The sequence below is a fragment of the Phaenicophaeus curvirostris genome, chromosome 23 (assembly GCF_032191515.1).
Source record: "Phaenicophaeus curvirostris isolate KB17595 chromosome 23, BPBGC_Pcur_1.0, whole genome shotgun sequence".
NCBI lineage: Eukaryota > Metazoa > Chordata > Aves > Cuculiformes > Cuculidae > Phaenicophaeus > Phaenicophaeus curvirostris.
The window spans coordinates 2700244-2721655 of NC_091414.1; the positions used below are offsets into that span (position 1 = coordinate 2700244).

General features: G+C 50.9%; 3 protein-coding genes across 3 annotated transcripts; 1 reads left to right on the forward strand and 2 right to left on the reverse strand.

Moving 5' to 3' along the window:
- Nucleotides 1-339: 339 nt before the first annotated feature.
- On the reverse strand, nucleotides 340-4759 carry SNIP1 (Smad nuclear interacting protein 1). Its single transcript, XM_069875183.1, is given in 6 exon segments — nucleotides 340-698; nucleotides 1046-1832; nucleotides 2640-2736; nucleotides 2739-3228; nucleotides 3714-3810; nucleotides 4586-4759. Coding segments are annotated over 5 exon segments (1104 nt in total). The 5' UTR covers nucleotides 4741-4759; the 3' UTR covers nucleotides 340-698; nucleotides 1046-1567.
- A 173-nt stretch (nucleotides 4760-4932) lies between these two features.
- On the forward strand, nucleotides 4933-8923 carry DNALI1 (dynein axonemal light intermediate chain 1). Its single transcript, XM_069875396.1, has 5 exons — nucleotides 4933-5138; nucleotides 5224-5393; nucleotides 6657-6835; nucleotides 7066-7230; nucleotides 8436-8923. The coding sequence occupies exons 1-5, from the start codon at nucleotides 4978-4980 to the stop codon at nucleotides 8469-8471; spliced, it is 711 nt and encodes a 236-aa protein (XP_069731497.1). The 5' UTR covers nucleotides 4933-4977; the 3' UTR covers nucleotides 8472-8923.
- A 466-nt stretch (nucleotides 8924-9389) lies between these two features.
- GNL2 (G protein nucleolar 2) lies at nucleotides 9390-21033 on the reverse strand. Its single transcript, XM_069875352.1, has 16 exons — nucleotides 20890-21033; nucleotides 20183-20267; nucleotides 19164-19258; nucleotides 18531-18670; nucleotides 17363-17547; nucleotides 16564-16630; nucleotides 15114-15272; nucleotides 14435-14548; nucleotides 13688-13816; nucleotides 13123-13227; nucleotides 12854-13012; nucleotides 12603-12710; nucleotides 11646-12079; nucleotides 11161-11240; nucleotides 10390-10481; nucleotides 9390-9570 (listed from the first exon to the last, which is right to left on the reverse strand). Exons 1-16 carry the CDS (start codon nucleotides 20951-20953, stop codon nucleotides 9421-9423), a joined length of 2166 nt encoding a protein of 721 aa, XP_069731453.1. The 5' UTR covers nucleotides 20954-21033; the 3' UTR covers nucleotides 9390-9420.
- Between the last annotated feature and the right edge of the window lie 379 nt (nucleotides 21034-21412).

Genomic DNA, 21412 nt, shown 5'->3' on the forward strand with positions numbered 1-21412 from the left:
CTCTGCACCATGCTCTCCAGCCCCACGCTCCCCTCTGTGGGAAACGCCCTCCTCGGGAGTCACTCATTCCAGCGATGGGTACATTTGTCCAGCTCCATCAAACGCCCTTTAGCCAGGGCTCAGCTTCCACTGAACTGTGTTAAGTCTGAACGCTCTGGCGTAAGAGAGACAGATGGGCTGAGGCTGCCCCTTCCCAGGACAGTGTGGAGCCCGTTAAGCTCCATAGCGATGTCACGTTTCCAAGCATGAACCCCTCTGCGTGCGGCCAAAGCCCAGACCCTGACCAGGCCCCAGAGCCGCTCTGGCGAGAACATTTCGAGCGGAACTCAGTAACCGGGGCTGAACGTATAAAGTCTTTATTTAAAAACCCTTCCAGTACATATAAATGCGATCCTCCCACCAAACCCCACTCCCTGCTGCCCGAAAACCTTCCCCAGTGTCCCATATTTACACCAGAAATGTTCCCGTGGGCGCAGAGTCCATGTGCAGCAGGCACCAACCCGCCTGCGACCACAGAACCAAGACCACAGCTCAGTCCGTGGTGCAGAGAATCCACAGCTCTGATACCGCAGCACAGCGGGGAGGAGAGAGTCAAAAATAGCCAGGTACTTCCGTGAGTGGAACTGGTTTTCCTCTTCCTAAAGCACTGCTTCCATTCACAGGGGAGAAGACTGCTTCCAACAAGCGACTGGAGAACTCTATAATAAAGAAAACTTAAATAGTGCAAGCTGTGGTGAAAAGGTGTCACCACAGAGAGGGGATTTATGGAAACACAAACCAAGGATTCACGGGGCAGCATCAGAATTCCAGCCCCAGCTTTGGAGCCTCAGCATCGCCTGCTGGGACACGAACCCAGCAAGCACTGAGCGGGATGGCAGCCTCGTATCACTTCATCCTTCCCAGAAAGTGTTCAACCTCCATTTCAAATCACCCTGTAACGCTCAGGCAGGCTATTCCATCGGAATGCCCATCCCTAAAAGTCATCCCAAGGGAGCCAGACTCCCCAGAACACACAACATCATGAGAGGCTTCGCGATGATTTCACCTTCTTAGTGCCGAGCTTGGTGAATTCTCTCCGACTCCTGACAAGTGAAGGAATCTGGGGAAGCTCTGCCTCACAAGTGTCCCCAAATGCATCCGTTACTCCCTAACCAGCATTTCCATACAGAGCAGTTGCAAAGGGTTGTGACAAAACAGTTAACACCACTACTTTTAAACACACCAGCTGTGCTTTATGTCATTCCCTGGAAAAGGACAGTCTCCCAACATTGCCCAGGCATTTCCAGCACCGGAGCTTTCATGCCCTGGTGCTCTGCTGCTTCCTGGGGTGGGGGGTGGAAAAAAGTGGGAAAGGAAAAAAAAAAGCTGCATTTCCTGATATGCAGAACTATCAAAGATGAATAATCAGTGAAATTCCCCAAAATAAACCATGAGAACTGGTCGGCAACGAAAAAGGGCGTTAAGGCAATAAGAGGCATCAGTGCTGCCACGCTCCTGTATTCAGATCCCAACACGTGTTCCACTGCAAAAGGTTCCTTTCCCTGTCCCCCCATCTCTTCCTCATCTGTTAACTGTCAGACTCTTCCTCCTTCTCATCCTCCTCATCATCATCCTTCGCGTTGGCCTCTGATTTATCCGAGGATTCATGGAGGAGAACATACTCCCTACTGCTGAACCCAAACTTCAGGACGTCCTTTTCCTTCAGTTCATAGTAGCGCTGCGGCTCGATCCGCTGGTTGTTGAGGAAGGTGCCGTTCCCAGAGCCCAGGTCGATGATGTACGGCCTGACCCTGCGGCCAACGGTGCCATCAGCACGAGTGTATTCCACGAGCCTGCAAAGCAAACAACATCATTTCAGTCAGAGCAGCGAGGATCTCTCCAGAGGAGACTCCACTCCCTCCCTGGGAAGCCAGTTCCAGGGCTCCGTCACCAGCACAGGAAAGAAGTTTTGCCTCATGTTCAGGCAGCTCCAGAGCTTCAATTTGTGCCCAGTGCCCCCTGTGCTGTCGCTGGGCACCACTGAGAAGAGTTTGGCCCCCTCCTCCTGCTTCCCGCCAATCAGATATTGATTAGCACTGACAGGATCCCCTCTCCATCTGCTCTTCTCCAGAGGAACAGACCCAGCGCTCCCAGCTTCTCCTCCTGAGAGATCATAGAATCATCAGGTTGGGAGAGACCCACTGGATCATCGAGTCCAACCATTCCCATCAATCACTAAACCATGTCCCTCAGCACCTCGTCCACCCGTCCCTTAAACCCCTCCAGGGAAGGGGACTCAACCCCCTCCCTGGGCAGCCTCGGACAGGGACCAATGACCCTTTCCATGAAAGATTTCTTTTCCTGATGTTCAGCCTGACCCTCCCCTGGTGGAGCTTGAGGCCATTCCCTCTCGTCCTGTCCCCTGTCCCTTGGGAGAAGAGCCCAGCTCCCTCCTCTCCACAACCGCCTCTCAGGGAGTTGGAGAGAGCAATGAGGTCTCCCCTCAGCCTCCTCTTCTCCAGGCTAAACACCCCCAGCTCTCTCAGCCGCTCCTCTTGTTCTCCAGCCCCTTCCCCAGCTTCGTTGCTCTTCTCTGGACTCACTCCAGAGCCTCAACATCCTTCCTGGATGGTTTTCTCCGGGAGCAGAGCAATACTCACCGGTACTGGAACACGGCGTGCTGCTTGGAGCAGGAGGGGTGGTCAATGGGAATGTCTGCGATGCGGCGGTGCCGGCCCAGCAGGTAAGCGCTCTGCGGTGGATGTACATGACCGGTAGAAACTCATCGTTTTTGAAAGGGTAGAGGCGCCATCGCTTCTTCGGAATGCGCGCTTCGGGGGGCTCGCTGTATTTGATCACAACGCCTCGGAAAGTGTTGGTGTCCTCCAGCAGCGCACCAGACAACTCAAAGCTCGGCTTCTCTTTGTTTACAGGGTGTTTTTCTTTAGGTTTGTTATCCAATTGCTGGAGTTCTGGATTCTGGTCAGCGCCGCCTCCCTCTTGAGTCTGTCGATGCTCTCGTCTTCTCTCATTATAAAACTCCCTCTCTGCCTGCTGCTCACGGATGTTCTGGACCTCCCTCTCCCGCTCATGGCCTCGAGCTCCAGGTCTTTCACTCGGATTCTTCTTTTTATCCGAGTGGTCTCTGTGCCTGTCTCTGTCCCCACTCCTCTCTCTCCTGTGTTCCTGCTCCGAGGAGTGTCGCTGCTTCCGCTCCTCAGTTCCTCGACGCCAGTAATCGTCTCGCTCCTGTAACGAGGAATCGCTTACACTGACGGGTACGAAATTAGAATGGAAAGCAGCGAATCCACCTCAGTGTTTAAGGAAACCACAATCCCACACATGGGAACCACGTGCTCAGTCATATCACCTGCAGATCTGACACAAAGCGAGAAACCAGGCACACAAGGGAACCTGCAGTGTCAGCCTGTGCAGAGGCACAGGAGCTGTGGCACTACAAGAGGCCCTTTCCCTTGTCAGGACCTTCTTTCTCCTGCCAGGACCTTCTTTCTCCTGCCAGGATCCCCTCCACCCTCTGCTAGATCCCCCTCTCTCCCACCAGGACCCAATCCTCTCCCGTCAAGCCGTGCCACAAGACCTAGGAGAGAGCCACTGCCAGATAGGAAGCATTTTTCTGTACCTTACGTGGCTAAATCCCACAGGAGCAGCCGTGGCAGCGGAGCACGGCAGCACAAAACCTGGAATCCCCTGCAAGCAGCCCCAGCCCCACTTACCTGCTTCACCTTCACAGTGTCACGGCGTGGGCTGCGGCTCCTCCTGCCACGCGGGGACCGACTCCTCCACTCAGGCTTGCTCCTCTTCTTGGGTGACCTGGGGGACAGAGAGAGGATGGGGGGGGACGAGAGGAAAGGGGAGAGGATGGGGGACGAGGTGAGGGGTGTGAGGAGGAAGTGAGAGCAACAGGGAAGAGAAGGGGGTAGAAGAGAAAAGGAGGCAGACAGGAGACAGATGAGCAGAGAGATAGGATGGGGAAGAGAAGAGAAGAGAAGAGAAGAGAAGAGAAGAGAAGAGAAGAGAAGAGAAGAGAAGAGAAGAGAAGAGAAGAGAAGAGAAGAGAAGAGAAGGATGAGGGAGGAGAGGAGAAGAGGGGGACGAGGGAGAAGAGGAGAGGGAGGAGAGGGGAGAATAGGGGAGAGAGGGGAGAAGAGGGGAGAAGAGGGGAGGAGAGGGGAGAAGAGGGGAGGAGAGGGGAGAAGAGGGGAGAAGAGGGGAGGAGAGGGGAGGAGAGGGGAGGGACGAGGGAGGAGAGGAGAGAAGAGGGACGAGGGAGGAGAGGAGAGAAGAGGGACGAGGGAGGAGAGAAAAGGGACGAGGGAGGAGAGAAAAGGGACGAGGGAGGAGAGAAAAGGGACGAGGGAGGAGAGGGGAGGAGAGGAACGAGGGAGGAGAGAAGAGGAGAGAAGAGGGACGAGGGAGGAGAGAAGAGGACAAGAAGAGGGAGGAGGAAGAGAAGAGGAGCGGGGAGAGAGGATTGGGATGAGGGGAGAGAGGATTGGGATTAGGGGAGGGGGAAAAAAGAAGCACGGTGAACGCTGGGCGGCGGGCGGGGCGCGGGCCCCGGGCCCCGGTGACCGGGCCGCCGTACCTGCTGCTGCCGCCGCGGCTGCCCCTCCGCTCCTCGGCGGGCGGCGATTGGCTGCCCCGAGCCGAGCGGGAGGCGGCGCGCCGGGGGCTGCGCTTCTCGGCCTTGACCTCCCCGCGCCGCCGCTCCCGCCGCCGCCCGCCCGCCGCCTCCTCCATGGCGCCGCCGCTCCCGGAAGTGCGCGCGCCACTTCCGTTCCGAGAGCACTTCTGCCGCGAGACGGTTGCTGCGCGCAGCGAGCGGCGCCGTTGCCATAGCAACAACGCCCGCCAGAGCCTCACTTCCGGTGTGGGCGCCAGCGGGCTCTCCCCGTCCATCGCTCTACCGGAAGTTTGCACCGCTTCCGGTCTGGGAGCACTTCCGCCGCGGAGAGAGGCACGAGCGTCGCGGTCGCCATGGCGACCAGCGCGGCCGCCATGGCCCCCGCGGACTCGCTGCTGCGCTACAAGCCGCCCGTGCTCGACACCCGCTCCCCGCGGGCCCAGCCGCCCAAGGGGGCCCCCTCGGCGCCCGGGGAGCCGCCGCAGGAGCTCCTCAACGTCATCCTGCCGCCGCGGTGAGCGGGACGGCCTCCCCCCCGCCCCGTTAACCCCGCCGCCCCGGGCCCGGCCTGGCCGCTGACCCCGCGCTCTGCCCGGCAGGGAGTGGGAGGAGGAGAACCGGCGCTGGGTGCAGGAGGTATCCAGCGCGCCCAGCACACGCATGGATGTCATCCACTTGCAGGAGCAGCTGGACCGGCGGCTGCAGGAGCGGCAGGCGCGGGAGACCGGCATCTGCCCCGTGCGCAGGGAGCTCTACCGGCAGTGCTTCGGTACCCGCCGCCGCATGCCGCTCCTCGCCTTCGTCCCGGACCCCCAGCACCCCGGTTTATCTCCCTCCTCCCCCGGTGTCCCCCTTTTCCCCCTACCCAGCACCCTGGTTCCACCCCCAGCATCTCCATTTCCCCCTACCCAGCACCCTGGTTTCCCTCCCAGCATCTCCATTTTCCCCCAGTATCCCCATTTCCCCCTACCCAGCACCCTGGCTTCCCTCCCAGCATCTCCATTTCCCCCTACCCAGCACCCTGGTTTCCCTCCCAGCATCTCCATTTCCCCCTCAGTATGTCCATTTCCCCGTACTCAGCATTGTCATTCCACCTCCGGCCCCCATTTAAGTCTCCCCAACAGCCCAGTTTCTCTTCCCTGGGGCATCCCTGTTTCCCCGTACCCAGCACCCTTGTTCCCTCCCGGTCTCCCCCCTCAGCATCCTTTCTCCCAGCCCAAGGCAAGGCTTGGGGCACTGATGGGGGATTCATAGAATCACCAGGTTGGAAAAGACCCACCGGATCATCGAGTCCAACCATTCTGGAGGACCCTGGCCCTCCCGGCCACCCACAGCCCCTGCCCAGGTCTCCGCAGAGCACATCCCATCCTCCCGGTACCCCCAAAACTGACAGCAACACCGGCTGGGAGGGTTCCCCTACACACACACACATCCTAATGAAAGATGCGAAGCAGCACAAAGCCCTCTCAGTTGTACTTAAAAAATCATTTAAAATAACTTAAATCCCTGTGTAACTGCTAAGCGCTCTTACAGGCTCTGCTGATGTGGAGCAAGGGATTTCATTTGGGTTGAGCAGGATTCTTCCAGAGGCTCCCAGCTCTTCTGGAGGCTTCCCCGTAACTGCAAGAAAGGATGAGGATACACTTAATTCATTGTATACCTTGAATGTAGGGATCCCCTCCCACCTTTGTTTCCCTGGAATAGGCACCACATTGTAGAGCTTAGACCATAGAATGGTTTGGGTTGGAAGGGACCTTAAAGATCATCCAGTTCCATCCTCATGCCATGGAGCTTTTGCTGTTGCTTAGTGGATCATTGTCACGGCTGTGACTGTCAGTGCTGCCCCAGCCACAAAGAACCTAACAAAACATCTAACCTAACAAAACAAAACCTGTGACTCTTTCTGTTAAACCCCTGCCTTTGTGGCCCAAAGAACAGGTAAAGACATCACCTCCAGCCCCTGCGCATCCAGCCTTCCCAGGTAAACGTACAGCAGCCGCTCTCGCTCCATTGTTGTCCCCTTTCTTTAAAGATGAATTGATCCGTGTGACCACAATCAACTGCGCGGAGCAAGGGCTGCTGCTGCTGCGGGTCAGGGATGAAATCCAGATGACAATCACAGCTTACCAGGCACTGTACGAGAGCAGCATGGCATTCGGCATGCGGAAGGCGCTCCAGGCTGAGCAAGGCAAATCAGACCTGCAAAAGAGAGTAAGTTGGGTGGTTACCTAAACAATATTGTTTTCAGCACGTGAAAATAATGATTTCCATTTCCACTGGATGGCAGCACAGGCCATCAAACGCTCCTCTCGTTGTTCTCCACATAACTGTGCTTCATAAATTATGTGCCTGAGCGCAGTACAGACTGTGCAAATTTGTCCATCTTAATAATCCATTTTCAATTAACAAACAAAACTCGAGAGATCAGTTATCTTTCCAAGATTGCAGAGCTAGAAGAGGAAAAGCGGGAGCTGGAAAGACAAGTGAGTGAAGAGAAAGCTAGATGTGAGGCGATTGAAAAACGTGGAAATGAAAAGCAGCAGCTGGAAGAGAAGAAACACATCGAAGAGGTTCAGTCCCTGAAACGATTGAATCAACAGCTGAAGGTTAGAAAAAACAAAGAAACTCAATTCCAAACAGAAATGGTAAAAATACTTATTTTGTAATTAGAAAAAATATAATTTGAGTGAAAAAGCCCCACATCTATTGAGTAAAGACATTACCAGAAATGTTAAATGCTTCTTTCTAGCTGGAAACGTATCATAGAGACACAGAATGGGTTTAGGTTGGAAGGGACCTTTAAGCCCATCCAGTCCCACCCCTGCCATGGGCAGGGACACCTCCCACTGGATCAGGGGCTCCAAGCCCCATCCAACCTGGCCTTGAACCCCTCCAGGGATGGGGCAGCCACCCCTGCTCTGGGCAACCTGGGCCAGGGCCTCCCCACCCTCTTTCAGCAAAACATTTCTTCCCAAGATCTCATCTCAATCACCCCTCTTTCAGCTGAAAACCATTCCCCTTCACCCTATCCCTGCCCTCCCCGAGTAGGAGCTCAGTACGGAGCTGCTTGCCTCATCTTTTCTGTTCTGGAAGTCTCTCCTTTCTAATCCACTGACACCTTCAGGCCATCTGGAAATGGTTCAGGGCACAAAATGGAAGAACTGTTCAATCAAGTGTTGTGCCACTGGATCTTTGTTCCTTTCTTGAAGCACAAGCCCCCTAACAGCTCTGTACACACCCCTGTTGTTGTCTATTCCAGTGGCAGCTCTAGGAAAAGGAGAATCCAGGAGTCCTGGAAGCTCCATGCGCTGCTGGCTCCCCAAGCACAGGTCACTCTCTGATCAGTCTCCTAACTGAGCATCGAGTTGTCTCACTAACTAACAAATTTGCTGTTCCCAGCTACTTTGTCCCAGAGTTTCTGTTCCAAATGCCAGAGCGCCAAGTGTTTAATTTAGCAAAAGGTCCAGCCCGAAATCAGAGCATTCAGACCACTGTTTCAACAGCTTTTATTTAATTTCCTCTTCAATGCTTTACATTATGAAACGAGTCTCATTGTATGGAGCCTGGGCCAGCTCTTTTCTTCTCAGAATGCAACACGCCTGTATGCCAAGAATGAAAAGCTAATTTATAAAACATGTAGTCAGGAATGTCATAGCGAGGGAAAAACACCCTCGCCTGCTCCTCTGAAGCGTTGCAGTGTCCCTCCACTCCTCCCTTTGAGGATCTAACAGACAATTTATCACTTCTCAGCAACACGGGTTTGTTTTTTAGGTTCAATCGAATTTGACTTACTCTCTCCTTTGTTTTTCAGGCCCAACTTGAAAAAATCATTGCAGTAAATAAGTAGATTTGTTTGTTGCCCCTCCTGGCAGCGAAGTCAAAGCAAGAAGTTTGCAATTAGTGACAAGGATTTGTCTTCATAAAACAGTCTTGAATGTTTACCGGTAACGGAAGGCAGTGTGATTGTATTCCTTCTCTCTTTTCCTCTCTCTGAGTTGAAATGCCACAGCTTTATTAATTCCTCTTTGATGCTGTCTCAACCTTCAGCTCCTCAAGTAGTCTGGGATGTCCCTGTTGGTAACACATTAGAAAACCTCCAACGCAATGAATTAATAAACATATTTACAGGCAATCATCTCTGTAACATTATTACTTTGAAAAGGTAGAGAAGTCAGAAGCAACATACAAGGTGTCTCCATTCATAGAATCATAATCATTAAGGTTGGAAAAGGCCTCTAAGATCAAGTCCAACCAAGAACTAAACTGCAGGGAATTCCCAGACAGGTGCCAAGAGGGCATTTCCTTTCCGTACCCCTCGTGGTAACCTGGGAGGAGCAGCTCCAGAGCTCTCCATGGGGTTATTTCTCCTGAAATAAAGGGGTCCGGTACCATCCCACCATCACATCTGGGTGAAAGGAACTGGAACCTCTACCAGAGGTACCTGTGTCACCCACTGACAACACATCACAAGCACAGGGAAAAAGAGAATACGCTGTGGTCAAGAGAAAAGCTCTACAGAGCCAGATTCCAGACAAACACCGAACCACCGCCCAGCAACGCTTCAGGAGATGTTTTTCCAGCGCAGTGTTTCCTGGCCAGAGATGGTGATGTGGAAATGCCACCATCTCCAACTGCATAAAGAACTTTCAGATGATGCAGAAACAAAAGGCGAGCCGCTGCTCCCGGGAACAAGACGGAGCAATCCCACCAGGCTGGGAATGGGAACAGCAAGTTTTATATTAAAAAAGCCACTGCACACTAGAGCTGGTTTATGTAAAATTTAATAGAATAAGCAATTATTGCTTATGTTTGAACTTTTTGTGCTTTGATCTTTGTTCCTCTAAGCCAGTTTTTTTCTTGTTCTTATTCTTATTTTTCACGTTGTGAGTTTCATAATACCGGACTCCCACTTTCTTGGAGCGCTGCTGCCTCTCGGCTCGTCTTCTCTGCAAATACACACACAACACATTAGCCAATCTGCAGTATCCATACCCCAAATTCAGCTGCATTCTTTCCAACCTTGTTCATTTTGCATTCTACACGTCTTAAGTAAAGTAAATCATTTCAAGCCAAACATTTCTGATGCAAATATACGGACATTGACATGGAATCCACCCACCCTCTTGAAATGTGACACTGGAAGAGATGCTTTAGCCTTGACAAAAGCAAAGAACAAGGGACAAGCAGAGCCTGATGCCCTACGAGGTCTTGAGAAGATGTGTCAGAACATTTACAAACACAAACCAGTCTCCCATTCCTTCTCAGAGTCCTAACTGCTCACAGCAATGCTCCAAAAAGCCCTTGCAGTGCACATTCGTTTACAAATCCCTTTCAAAGTCCTACACACTCTTTCCCTTGGTATTTAAGTTATTCTAGAACCGTTGAGACTTGACCAACATAGACAGAAAACAGCAGTGGCTCTGTTGTACTCCAGTACTGCCCATCGACTTTCAAATTCTCCCATCTCCTAGCACGTGGGCCCTTGTTCTCCCAACAGCAGCAGCAGGCAACGCTCACACTTTTCCCACGCAGGGCTTGCCCTCAGCACCCTTTGCCCCTGCTGGGCCCTCCTACAGGTGCACACCCAGCTGGAACACGCCGCTGTGACATCTCACGTCACCCTGTCTTCACACCTGCCCTGCCTCACCCGCAGCCCCTGCACTCCTGCCCCTCTGAAAGATCCGAGTGATAACAGGTCATCTGTGTAAAAAAATCCCAGCTCTGATAGCCTGTTCATTTGCTGTACCAGAAGAACCCACACTTACTTCTTTGGATGTAAGCTTCTTGCCAGGCTGTTTACCCAAATCATCTTCATCTTCCTCTTCTGCTTTCCGCTTTCTTTTATTTTCTGTGCTGCCTGTAAACAGCAGAGATCAAACACTCTAGCATCTTCCAGAACACCCATCTGTTTGCAGAATTCAAGACTGGCGTCACCATCCCATCCATCTACTCCAGCAAAGCATTCCTCTGGCCGTATTTTAATGGCTTCTGCCAGAACAACACGTGTGTTCCTTACCAGAATCGCTCCCTAGCACGATGAAAACTCTCCTTCAGATGGAGATTGCTTAAAGCTCCATGCAACTCCAGAAGACCTTCATGGTCCTGTCAGAGCAGGGTTCTTCCACACAATTGTGCCTTTAATCAAGTTTACTACGGAAACCGAAGCCACAGCCTCTTGAAGTCACCCCAGTAAAACATATAGCCTGAAGTAGCTCTGTGCTTTTATAACATCGTAAACCCCTTCCACTCCCTCCTGTGTAATATTACACCATGTGGGATGGAAGCTGCTCAGACTGCAATATGCCTGTAGCATCATTCTTTAGGAAATACATTTGTCTTTGCTTGCTGGCTGAGAAACGCATCTGGCTACAAAGACAGGTGTCCACAGCAAGGCAGCAGGATAGCTACGGATTCAAACAGCTCCAGAGGAAAAAGAACTTGCCATCAGCACCTACCAATGCTTCTCCCCCCGGCTGCCTCTCTTGCCTATAGGATTTACAACTGTAGATTAAGAACAACTACTGATCTTGTTTTACCTCTGTCTTCAGCTTCCTTCGGCTCTTCAGAATTCTGCACAGATTTTGCAAGCACTTTTTCAGTCAGCTGCTTCGGGATTCTACAAAAGATAAAACAAGCAATGAAAGAATGACATAACCTAAAACGTAACCGTCTCTGAGAAGTGATAGGTCTCCAACAGATCCCAGTTGCCCATCAGCATGAAAGCCACAGCCTTTGCACCTCTGCATAGTACAATCTTGTCTCTGGAGTTACTGGGCTTGTGTGCTGCACAAAGGGATAAAATAGAGCACTTGGCCTTGAAGTCTCAGTCCTCACAAAGCTGGTGGATGAGCCTTGCTAAAACTAGACCTGCTGTCTGTCACCTTTCTGTGATTCCATGAGTTGTGTGAGTCAACACAGAGGAACCAGTCATGCAGTTCACGTATGGACTGAAAATACGGCACAACAGCATCAACCCCTTTTCCCCTGTGAAATGTTTAGGTGATGGAACAGATCCCAGTACCTGATTGCTGAGAATCTCTTGGCTTTGGCTTTATCCAGAAATTTTTTGTATTTCGCAATCTTCTCCTCCAAAGCCTGGAGAACAGCCTTAGAGCCCTCCCGGGCACAGGGCAGATCCGGCTGCAAGTCCTCCTCCACTGAATCCTGATGTTGCTCATTTTCCTCCTTCTCCTCTTCCTGCTCCTCCTCTCCAGCAGAGTCACTGTCTGTTTCATCAAAGCCTGGGACATCCACAGGAACCAGGTCTTCTTCTGAGAACTGAGGCGCCACATTAATCCTCCCAAAGTTCTGCCGAACCTGTGACATCAGTTGCTTCATTTCACTGTCTGCATTATTATTCTCTTCCACTGGCTCCACACTTGGTGCTACCGATTCAGAGATTTTCTCTTCATTATTATCTTGGCTCGATGTCATAGCTGCTTCCAACGCAGGAGGCTACAAGAAAGAAAGCAATGGATATATTATCAACGAAGTCTGTCCCACCGTTTTGGAAGGGACCTGAAAACCCACCCAGTTCCACCCCCTGCCATGATCCAGTGGGAGGTGTCCCTGCACAAAGCTCCATCCAAGCTGGCCTTGAACGCCTCCAGGGATGGGGCAGCCACCACTGCTCTGGGCAACCTGGGCCAGGGCCTCACAACCCTCATCATGAAGAATTTCTTCCTAATATCTAAACTAAATCTCCCCGCTTCCAGTTTAAAGCCATTCCCCCTTGTCCTATCACCACATGCCCTTGTAAAAAGTTCCTCCTCAGCTTTCTTGTAGGACCCCTTCAGGTACTGGACTGCTGTCTGGTCCTCACCAAATGCAAGTGTGTGTCACCTGAATCACCAGACTCGCGCAGAGCCCAGGACGTGCACTGCCCAAGGACACAGCACTCTGGGACAAGCCACTGCGAACACCATTAGGAAAACTAAACTACATGTGAGAAGAAGAGGCAGGAGCATCACATTCTCACCTGAGGACCTGTTTCTGCATTTGGTGGCTTCACAAAGTATGGAATTCTGCCTCTCTGCCAGTCGTTGAGAACCATCTTGCTCACGGTCTGCGTGTCAGGCTCACCACCCTGAAAGAACCCATTATTAATGAATTTCCATGTCTGCAAGGCACAGCACTTTCCTTTCCCGTAAGCCACAGGCACAGTCCTGCTTGCCACGTTCATTAACAGGCCATGGGCAATTCCAGCCTGCAAACACAAAGTTGTCACACCTTCAGCAGTTTTCCCGTCCTACAGGCGAGTTTCTCAAGGAAGTCCTCTGTATCCTCCCAGGAATCAATTTTATAAGTCTTTCTGATGTACTCGGGTTTGGCTCTTTCCAGCACAGCACTGATATGATCTTCGGGGCTCTTAATCTTTTCAACTTGAACCTGAAAACAAATAGTAGCATATCAACCCTTTGGAAAGCGTGCATTCACTTCTTTGAACCCAACGTATCAAAGAGAGCAATTATTTTCCAGCATTTCAAGCAGACACATACTACTCCCTTCAGCACAATGTCCGTTTCTGAGTCTCCAGATGGATAAACCACACCCGGGCAGTCGATGAGGAAAATCCGCCGCATCAAGGTAATGTATTGCCACACCTGAAAGAGATTGGTATTTCCCCATGTTACTTCCTTCTACACAGCGTTTGAAATGCAGTTTTTCTCTTCCATGATCCTTAACTTTAGGGATATTTAGGAATAAAATGAACAGGCTAGCAAAAAGGATTCCTGTAACTTTCTTGTCTTGATTACTGTCACATTGTTGTAGAACAGAGTTAAGAATCCAGCGCTAACAGAGAGTGACAGCACAAAGGTACCAAATCCATTGACTTGGGGAAGTGCAGGCAGGGGTCAGGCAGCTCAGCATTCGCATCCCAGCACAACCGTACAGAGCAGACAACTAAGAATGCTCCCACTGTTTCCAAGTCAGGGTCTCACCACCCATTCAGTTCAAGTGTTGGACTTGAAAATGTCACTCAGCTCATTTCACATGGATTCTGCCTTTGATGATGCACTTACATAATTAATTGTTGTCTGGAACATAGGGATCTCCTCCTACCTTTGTTTCCCCTGCAATCGGTGCCACGTTGCAGACCTTCTTAGACCGTAGGGTATTGATCACCGAGCTTTTTCCAACGTTGGGATAACCAATGAAACCCACACTGATCTGTTTCTTGTCTGAGTGTAACTGTTAAGAAATAACACACATTTTTCACCTCACCTTGCAGAGAAGGACGGAATTACTACCACGACTCAACATCTGAGCAGCCACTGTTCTTGCTATATTGGAAAGCAAAAGGGAGTCCAAAGTATTGGATCAAAACCTGAGACCAGCTCTTTTCTATCAGGAGAAACGTGTAAAGGTCCTACCAGCTCGCCACTCAAGAACTCCAAGCATTGAAAGAAATATTTGCTACTTCAAAAGGAAGGTGTGAACCTCTTATCTTCCTTATTGCTCTAAAATTATTTGTCAACACTTTATTTGGGAACCATTTAGGCTGAGGAACCAAGTACAAACAGTGGCTGGAGACAATATAGACGTGGTTTGCAGAGACAGGAACTGATCTAAATGCAACACAAGGTGCCATTCTTGGAAGAAAGAAGATACCTGAAAGGAGAACACCTTCATAGAACAAGCATGCATGTAGGATATAAACAGGAGTGGAGGATGTTCCTTTCTTCTACACATTCGTTTGTTGACAGAATGGCCACAGGGAAGTTTGCTGAGCCCCAAATGCCAACAAAAAGACTCCACGATAGACACCCCACCCAAACAACCACAAAAAAACCCAGAATTGCTCCATACCTTTCCAAACTGCCTCAAAAGCTGTATGAAAGCACCTTTGCCAAAAGGGTTTGTGAGGCTGGCATGGAAAGCAAGCGTTGGATACTCCTGGGAAAGGACAGCAACCCAGCGCTTCTAGAGAGGAAAATATTACTCAGTCAGGGATCCTGCATTGTGGAGGTGGCAAAACAATCTGCTTACAAGGAGAAGTAACAATGTCTTTGCTTGGGTCACAGATGCAACTGTGCAAAACTCACTGTTTAAGAACCTTTGAAGCGTTTCACCAACCTAACAGCTAAAAGCACTAAGTATTGTTTTAATGAAAGACAAAAAATCTCCCCAAAACGCCTTCACTGCTAGCTAAAACTAATTAGTTTAACAACATAAAGAAAACCAGCTGTGGTGGATATAGATCTTAAGCAGACTAACACTTAGCGTACTCTGGAGACATCAGCTGAACTGTTAAATCCAGACAGAGGAAGCAGAGAATTTGTGGCTGATGAGCGTTGCTCAACTCAGTCAAACTGGGACAGATTTACATCGTTAATTGTTACTCGTACAGCAGCAAGCAAAGAGCTCCCATCGACCCAGTTATGTTCCACCCTGGGGGGTCAGCGTGAGGACTGGCCACAGAACTAACGCAGAGGCTGCCAACACGAACAAAGAAGGCCTGAAGAATAGCAAGCAGAATGGTGCTTACAGTAGCCCAGGTAGGAATGAGATCACATTTATTCAGGACAAAAATGAGGTGTTTCCAGTGTTTCTCCTTCTTAAGATACGACTCCACGTGAGGGGAGCGAGTGCCCATGGGATCCCTGGCATCGAGAACTTGAACAACAACGTCTGAGGAGTCAATCACCTGGAAAACAATCACGCAGGGAAAGGATTTTACAGATAGTAAGATATCAACACCTCCAAAATGAAAACCGGTCATTTTCTAAACATCATAATTGATTTAAAACTCATGTGTCCTTCAGGAACAAATGCTGCTTCCCCACAGTGTAGTGCAGCTCCATCGATCCTCCACATTCTCTTCCACCAGCTCCTCTCCACACTCTGCCTGGTCAGCTGAACAGCTTTTACCTGTTCTTACCCACCGCGAAGACGCTTGTAGCACTCAAAGAAAACACCGCAGCCAAATGGGGAAATTAATTGCTTCAGCAGACAAAAAACAATGCTCCCCATCCACTCTGAAGCAATTAAATTCTGCCATTTCATAAAGGATCAGGATATAAAGTATGTTTTCTGGATCAATATGAAACACACCACCAAGCAGGAACCTGCTGTTAGTCCACTAAGTATCTACAGCAGGGAGCTGTCATTTTATGACTCGCTTCAAGCCAAGCGAATTTGTTTCACAGCTATTTCCTGCATTTTTGGCAGCGCTTTACTGAAATCTGTTTTGCTCTATCACTCCCAGCACTTTCAGATCTAGATGAAAAGCTTTTAAGCCATATACAGAAATTTAGAGCAAAAAGTCAAGCAATTTCACACCTACCGGTCACTGAAAGGACACAAACTACTTTGACAACCCAAATTCTGTTTCCATTTCCCTAATAATCAAGGGGACTCACAGCCAGACCCTTCCGAACACAACCCTATTGACATGCCAGATGTTTTCAGCCTGAAGAAACTTCAGGGCCTCTGCCCGGTTGATTTGTAGTGAAGCCCCAGGAATCTAAGTGAAGCCAATGCCTCCCCTCTGCCAGTCTGCCTCTGGATCATGTATTTCAAGGATGTGTGTTCCAGTGGGACAAGAGCTCAAGACTCAAGCTCAGTCAAGCAGAGATTTGAAAGCGAATCTCTGTTTTCCCCTCCTATACACCAGCTGTTTCTGTTCCCGTTTATGTTCTGTATCAGTACCAGAAACAGGGAGCGTGGTTTCAATCAGTTCCACTGGGCTGACAGGAAAGCAGGGAAGGGAACAGCAAACTCAGGACATCTCTGTGTGAAGAAAGTCAGAGTCTCAACGTCTCTAAGAAACCTCCCAGCAAGTTCAATTGGTTCAAACCTCCCCAACACAGCAATAAATAGTTTCAGAGCTCTTCTGATTGTTGCCATACAGGATTTCTAACAATGTGCTGAAGCACCTGACTGTGTAAAGGCTGATAGGTAGACATGACTCTGCTGTGATTGCAAACGCTGCTTACCTTGTAGAGCTCGCCCCAGATCCTTTTGGACTGTCCTTTCTTAAAGATTTCCTCTTGTGCTTCATCTCTGCAAGAAGGTCACCAGAGAAATCAGCACCACAGTAACCAGTCACAGCCATTTACAGACAGAAGAGAAGATGAGGCTGACATAACCCACAGCTGGGATTCAGCCTCCTTCCTACCCTCCACCTTCAACCGACCCATATGCAGGAAGATTCTGCAAACACTCGCTGACTCAGAGATTTCTGTCTCCCCATCCAACCCAAAACGTGAGTGTGGAGATGCTGACATGCAAAGGAAAGCGAATTATGAATAGAGACTGAAGGGTCCCATGGAAGCAACGGTTTGGTTAAATACACCAGGAGAAAACAGGATTAAAAAAATCCCAGATTTAGCTGATTGAATAGAATCATTGAATGGTTTGGGTTGGAAGGGACCTCAAAGCCCATCCAGTTCCACTCCTGACATGGGCAGGGACACCTCCCACTGGATCAGGGGCTCCAAGCCCCATCCAACCTGGCCCTGAACCCCTCCAGGGATGGGGCAGCCACCACTACCCCAGGGCAACCTGGGCCAGGGCCTCCCCAGTCTCACAAGAAAACATTTCTTCTTAAGACCTCATCTCAATCTCCCCTCTTTCAGCTTAAAACCATTCCCCCTCGTCCTACCCTTGCACTCTCCAATTTCACTTTCCTTACTCCTTGTACAGGAACAGCATCAACATTAAATGATACCTCTTTAAAAATAAAGCTGGCCTCTCAGAAACGTACACGACAAATGAGTTCTCCTTTCTATTCACCTCACACCGGTGTCTTCTGTCACCAGGTCTCGGTCCTTGCCCTGATCATAAGATCCCGAGGATGCTTCAGCATTCTCCACCAGAGACTGCACATCACTGGCAGAAAGATTTGGTCTTTTCCTCTGTGCTTTGGGGCCAAACGTCGTTTCAAATGTTTCCGTGTCAAGAATGTGAACTCTGGAGGTCTAGGGATAAAACAGGTACGTGAAAACTCTTTTTTCCCCACTCTCAGGGCAGGTAGCGTCCAAGACCTTGGCTCACCACACCTCTGCAGCCGGTGACAAGAGCCACAGGCCCTTCCTTAACAATGTTTGAGTTCTCCGGCTTAATCTTTAGGAAACATGAGTAGGTGTTTAATAAGCAACAAAATGCTTTGCGTTTGCCAAAGAACTGTGAACCATAATGATGTCAAATGTAATTAAAGCGACAATGATGAAAAATCTAGCTGCTATCTTTGATCAGTTCTCATTTTTCTAACGAGTGCACGAACCTCGCCAAATTCGCAGGTTTTTGTCAGGGATAATTACAATCAAAATTGTAGATTTTAAAGCCTGTAACAAATGCCAGAGTTTCTTGGAACAAGACACAATCTGCTGCTGAAAGGAGTTATTTGTTTTTGGAATGCAGAGTTTTGTTTCCCATAACTTTTTCTTTCATTTAGGTAACATTTTTATGACATAAACCTGGAAAGTTTCCACATGAACAGAGTCCAAAGCAACAGCTCAGACGTCGTGAAAGAAACGTGGTAATAACTGAGATTGGACGTACTGCAAAGGAAGGCTGCATGCACAAGGACTTCTGATTCATGTTAAAAAGCAGATTTGAGTTCAAGCTCTCCCACAGGAGTGTTTGCAGCAGGAAGAACCTAAACCACAGCCCCTCTGCCACACAGCACCAAGTTATCCCACACAAATACACGAGCCCAGGGTGCTTTAGGGCAAGTTTCCTGTTCGAAAATGAGAATTTCTAATACAAAATTGATCTCACAAACTACAGGGAGGTAAAACACTGTTTCTTTGCCTTCACATTGGACAAGCACAGTGACAGCTCTTCAAAATGTCCTTGCCCAAGCATCCACTCCCAATGTTCCCAGAGCACAGACAAACAACGTTCCCAACACCTCTGTGCACAAACCTAGCCTTGCCTGGCATGGATGAGCAATACTCACGTGTGGTTTGATCCGATCGTAGAACAGGGACATTGGCAACTTCTTCTGTTTCATAATCACCCTGTAAGGATCCTTCATGACCGTTTCCATCTCTTCCTGAAACTTCTGTAGGGAAGACTGCCTGATCACACGAGTGTTTCCTGCATGTAAAAATAAACACTGTATGCAACTGCTTCTCCCTTTCACTGCCTTGGACAGAACTCAGAATTTTCCTTGAGACAAACCCCAAATTGGCATACGTGAGCCCATTCCTTTCTTCCCACTGCTAAATAAAATGTTAAAGGTCTCCTTAGGACATTTAATACATCCAAGCTACAACACACACGGGCAAAACCCAAGAAATGATGGACAGAGAGAGGATAACACCACTGGAGGAGCATGTAGGATGTCCCTATCCATGGCCAGGGGGTTGGAACCAGATGATCTTTAAGGTCCCTTCCAACCCAACCTATTCTATGATTCGATGAGCAAAGCAAACTCCAAACAAAGAGCCTATAACCACACTGAGGTTCCTTCCCCTTCTCCGTCCATCTGTTCCACAGCACTGGGATCACCATTCCAAAATAACCATTCCCTACACGCAAAGGTCAATGGTTTTTATGCTGCCATGTCTGAAAATTGAAACACACTCACCAAACCATTTAATATTTGGCTCCACTCTTGCAACCGTGCCTGGTGCCACTGTTGATTGATACTGCAGAGGCCGGATCACTTTTCCATACTTATTTCTATGTGGAAGAGAAAGGAAAACACATGTAACACAAGTGGGCAGCACGCACCCCTCCAGCAGGTTTGATCACACACAACAGCCAGACAGAATCTTCACCTAGGACTGAGTTGCTGGAGAGGGGACAGAGGACAGTTAACTCCAACCTTGAAATGGGAAAGGTGATATCATTCAGCTCAGATCCCAAGCCCCACTCCAGCTTGGGTGACTCCAGTGGGTGACTGGGGTGCAGAAGGCACCAAAGCACCCTTTCCCACTAAACACCACTCCCTTCTCTAACAGGGAAATCTTTAATCCGCTCTAAACAGCCACTGGTGCAAGCATCATGGAATGGATTTGGGTTGGAGGGGACCTCAAAGCCCATCCAGTCCCACCCCTGCCATGGGCAGGGACACCTCCCACTGGATCAGGGGCTCCAAGCCCCATCCAGCCTGGCCTTGAACCCCTCCAGGGATGGGGCAGCCACCCCTGCTCTGGGCAACCTGTGCCAGGGCCTCCCCACCCTCTCAGCAAAACACTTCTGCCCAAGATTTCATATCAATCTCCCTTCTTTCGGCTTAAAGTTGTTCCCACTTGCCCTATCCCTGCACTCCCTAATAAGGAACCCCTCCCCAGCTTTCCTGCAAGCAAACACCTACGGTAAGACAGCTTCCAAGTTAAGACCTGACTTAAATTTAGCATTTTTTAAAATGCACATTAACCAGTCTGTTCTCAAAACAAATCAAAACCTGGCAAAGCAAAACACAACAGCTGATGCGACCCCAGGCTCTCAGACCCCTGGGGAACCCACAGTTCTGCCGAGTTGCTTATGCGGAGGCTGTTCCACAGCCTCTGCGTCTCCAGCAGAGCAGAGCAGTTTCCACACAAAGGAACCTTGTGGAAGCTCAGCCTCTTGGAGATTTTGAGCACTAGGCACGGTGCTCACCTCCGCTCCTTCTGCCGGTACATGTTGAGGCGACGGATGGTGGCTCGGTCCCGCATGTTGTTTCCTCCCGCGCCCCCCACACGATCTGCAGAGACAAAAAAAAAAAAAAGCATCAGGCCTGGCTCGGTGCAGCACGGCAGAGCCCACTACAGCCCAGTACAGATCTCAGTGTGGCGCAGTCCACCAGGCCCCGGTGCAACCCGGTGAGGCCCTGAATGGTCCGGTAGAGACCAGAGAGGCCCGGCAGAGTCCGGTAAGGCCTGGAATGAGCCGGCAGAGCCCAGAATAGCTCCGTATGACCCAGCAGAGCCCGGTGAGGCCCGGAATGGCCCGGCAGAGCCCGGTGAGGCCCGCGGAATGGCCCGGCAGAGCCCGGTGAGGCCCGCGGAATGGCCCGGCAGAGCCCGGTGAGGCCCGCGGAATGGCCCGGCAGAGCCCGGTGAGGCCCGCGGAATGGCCCGGCAGAGCCCGGTGAGGCCCGCGGAATGGCCCGGCAGAGCCCGGTGAGGCCCGCGGAATGGCCCGGCAGAGCCCGGTGAGGCCCGCGGAATGGCCCGGCAGAGCCCGGTGAGGCCCGCGGAATGGCCCGGCAGAGCCCGGTGAGGCCCGCGGAATGGCCCGGCAGAGCCCGGTGAGGCCCGCGGAATGGCCCGGCAGAGCCTGGTGAGGCCCGGAATGGCCCCGCAGAGGCCCGGAGAAGCCCGTACCGGGGTTGGTGCTGGCGCGGGAGGGGTTGATGGTGCAGCGGCCCTTGTAGCGCGGTTTCACCATGGTGCCGGCGCTGGTGGTGGGGGTGGGTCTCTCCGGACACGGGAGAAGGCGGAGGCCGCTCCGCCACACGCGCCGCGCAGAGCAGGAAGCGGCGGGACGAGCACTTCCGGCGCGGGGTGAGTGGTGGCGGCGGCGAGGGAGGTGACGCACTTCCGGTGAACTTCCGGGTGCGGGGGTCCTAGTGCCTCCCTCCTCCCGTTATGGCCCCGGGTCCTAAAAGGCCATCAGCATCCTGGCTTGGATCAACCGTGGTGTGGCCAGCAGAGCAGGGAAGGGATTGATCCCTACGCTGCACCTTGAATCCTGGGTTCAGTTTTGCTACGTGAAGGATATTGAGGGGCTGGAGCGCATCTGGAGAAGGAGAATGGAGCTGGGAAGGGGATGGAGAACAAGGGGTTTGGGAGTGGCTGAGGGATCTGGGGCTGCTTAGCCTGGAGGAGGTTGAGGGGAGAGCTCATG

Coding starts and splice junctions, on each gene's coding strand:
- DNALI1 (XM_069875396.1), top strand. CDS start 4,978: ATGGCGACCAGCGCGGCCGCCATGGCCCCCGCGGACTCGCTGCTGCGC. Junction 5,139..5,223: donor AACGTCATCCTGCCGCCGCG/GTGAGCGGGACG, acceptor TCTGCCCGGCAG/GGAGTGGGAGGAGGAGAACC. Junction 5,394..6,656: donor GCTCTACCGGCAGTGCTTCG/GTACCCGCCGCC, acceptor CTTTCTTTAAAG/ATGAATTGATCCGTGTGACC.
- GNL2 (XM_069875352.1), bottom strand. CDS start 20,953: ATGGTGAAACCGCGCTACAAGGGCCGCTGCACCATCAACCCCTCCCGC. Junction 19,259..20,182: donor TACCGGCAGAAGGAGCGGAG/GTGAGCACCGTG, acceptor TCTTCCACATAG/AAATAAGTATGGAAAAGTGA. Junction 13,817..14,434: donor TTTTGAGGCAGTTTGGAAAG/GTATGGAGCAAT, acceptor ATTTCTTAACAG/TTACACTCAGACAAGAAACA.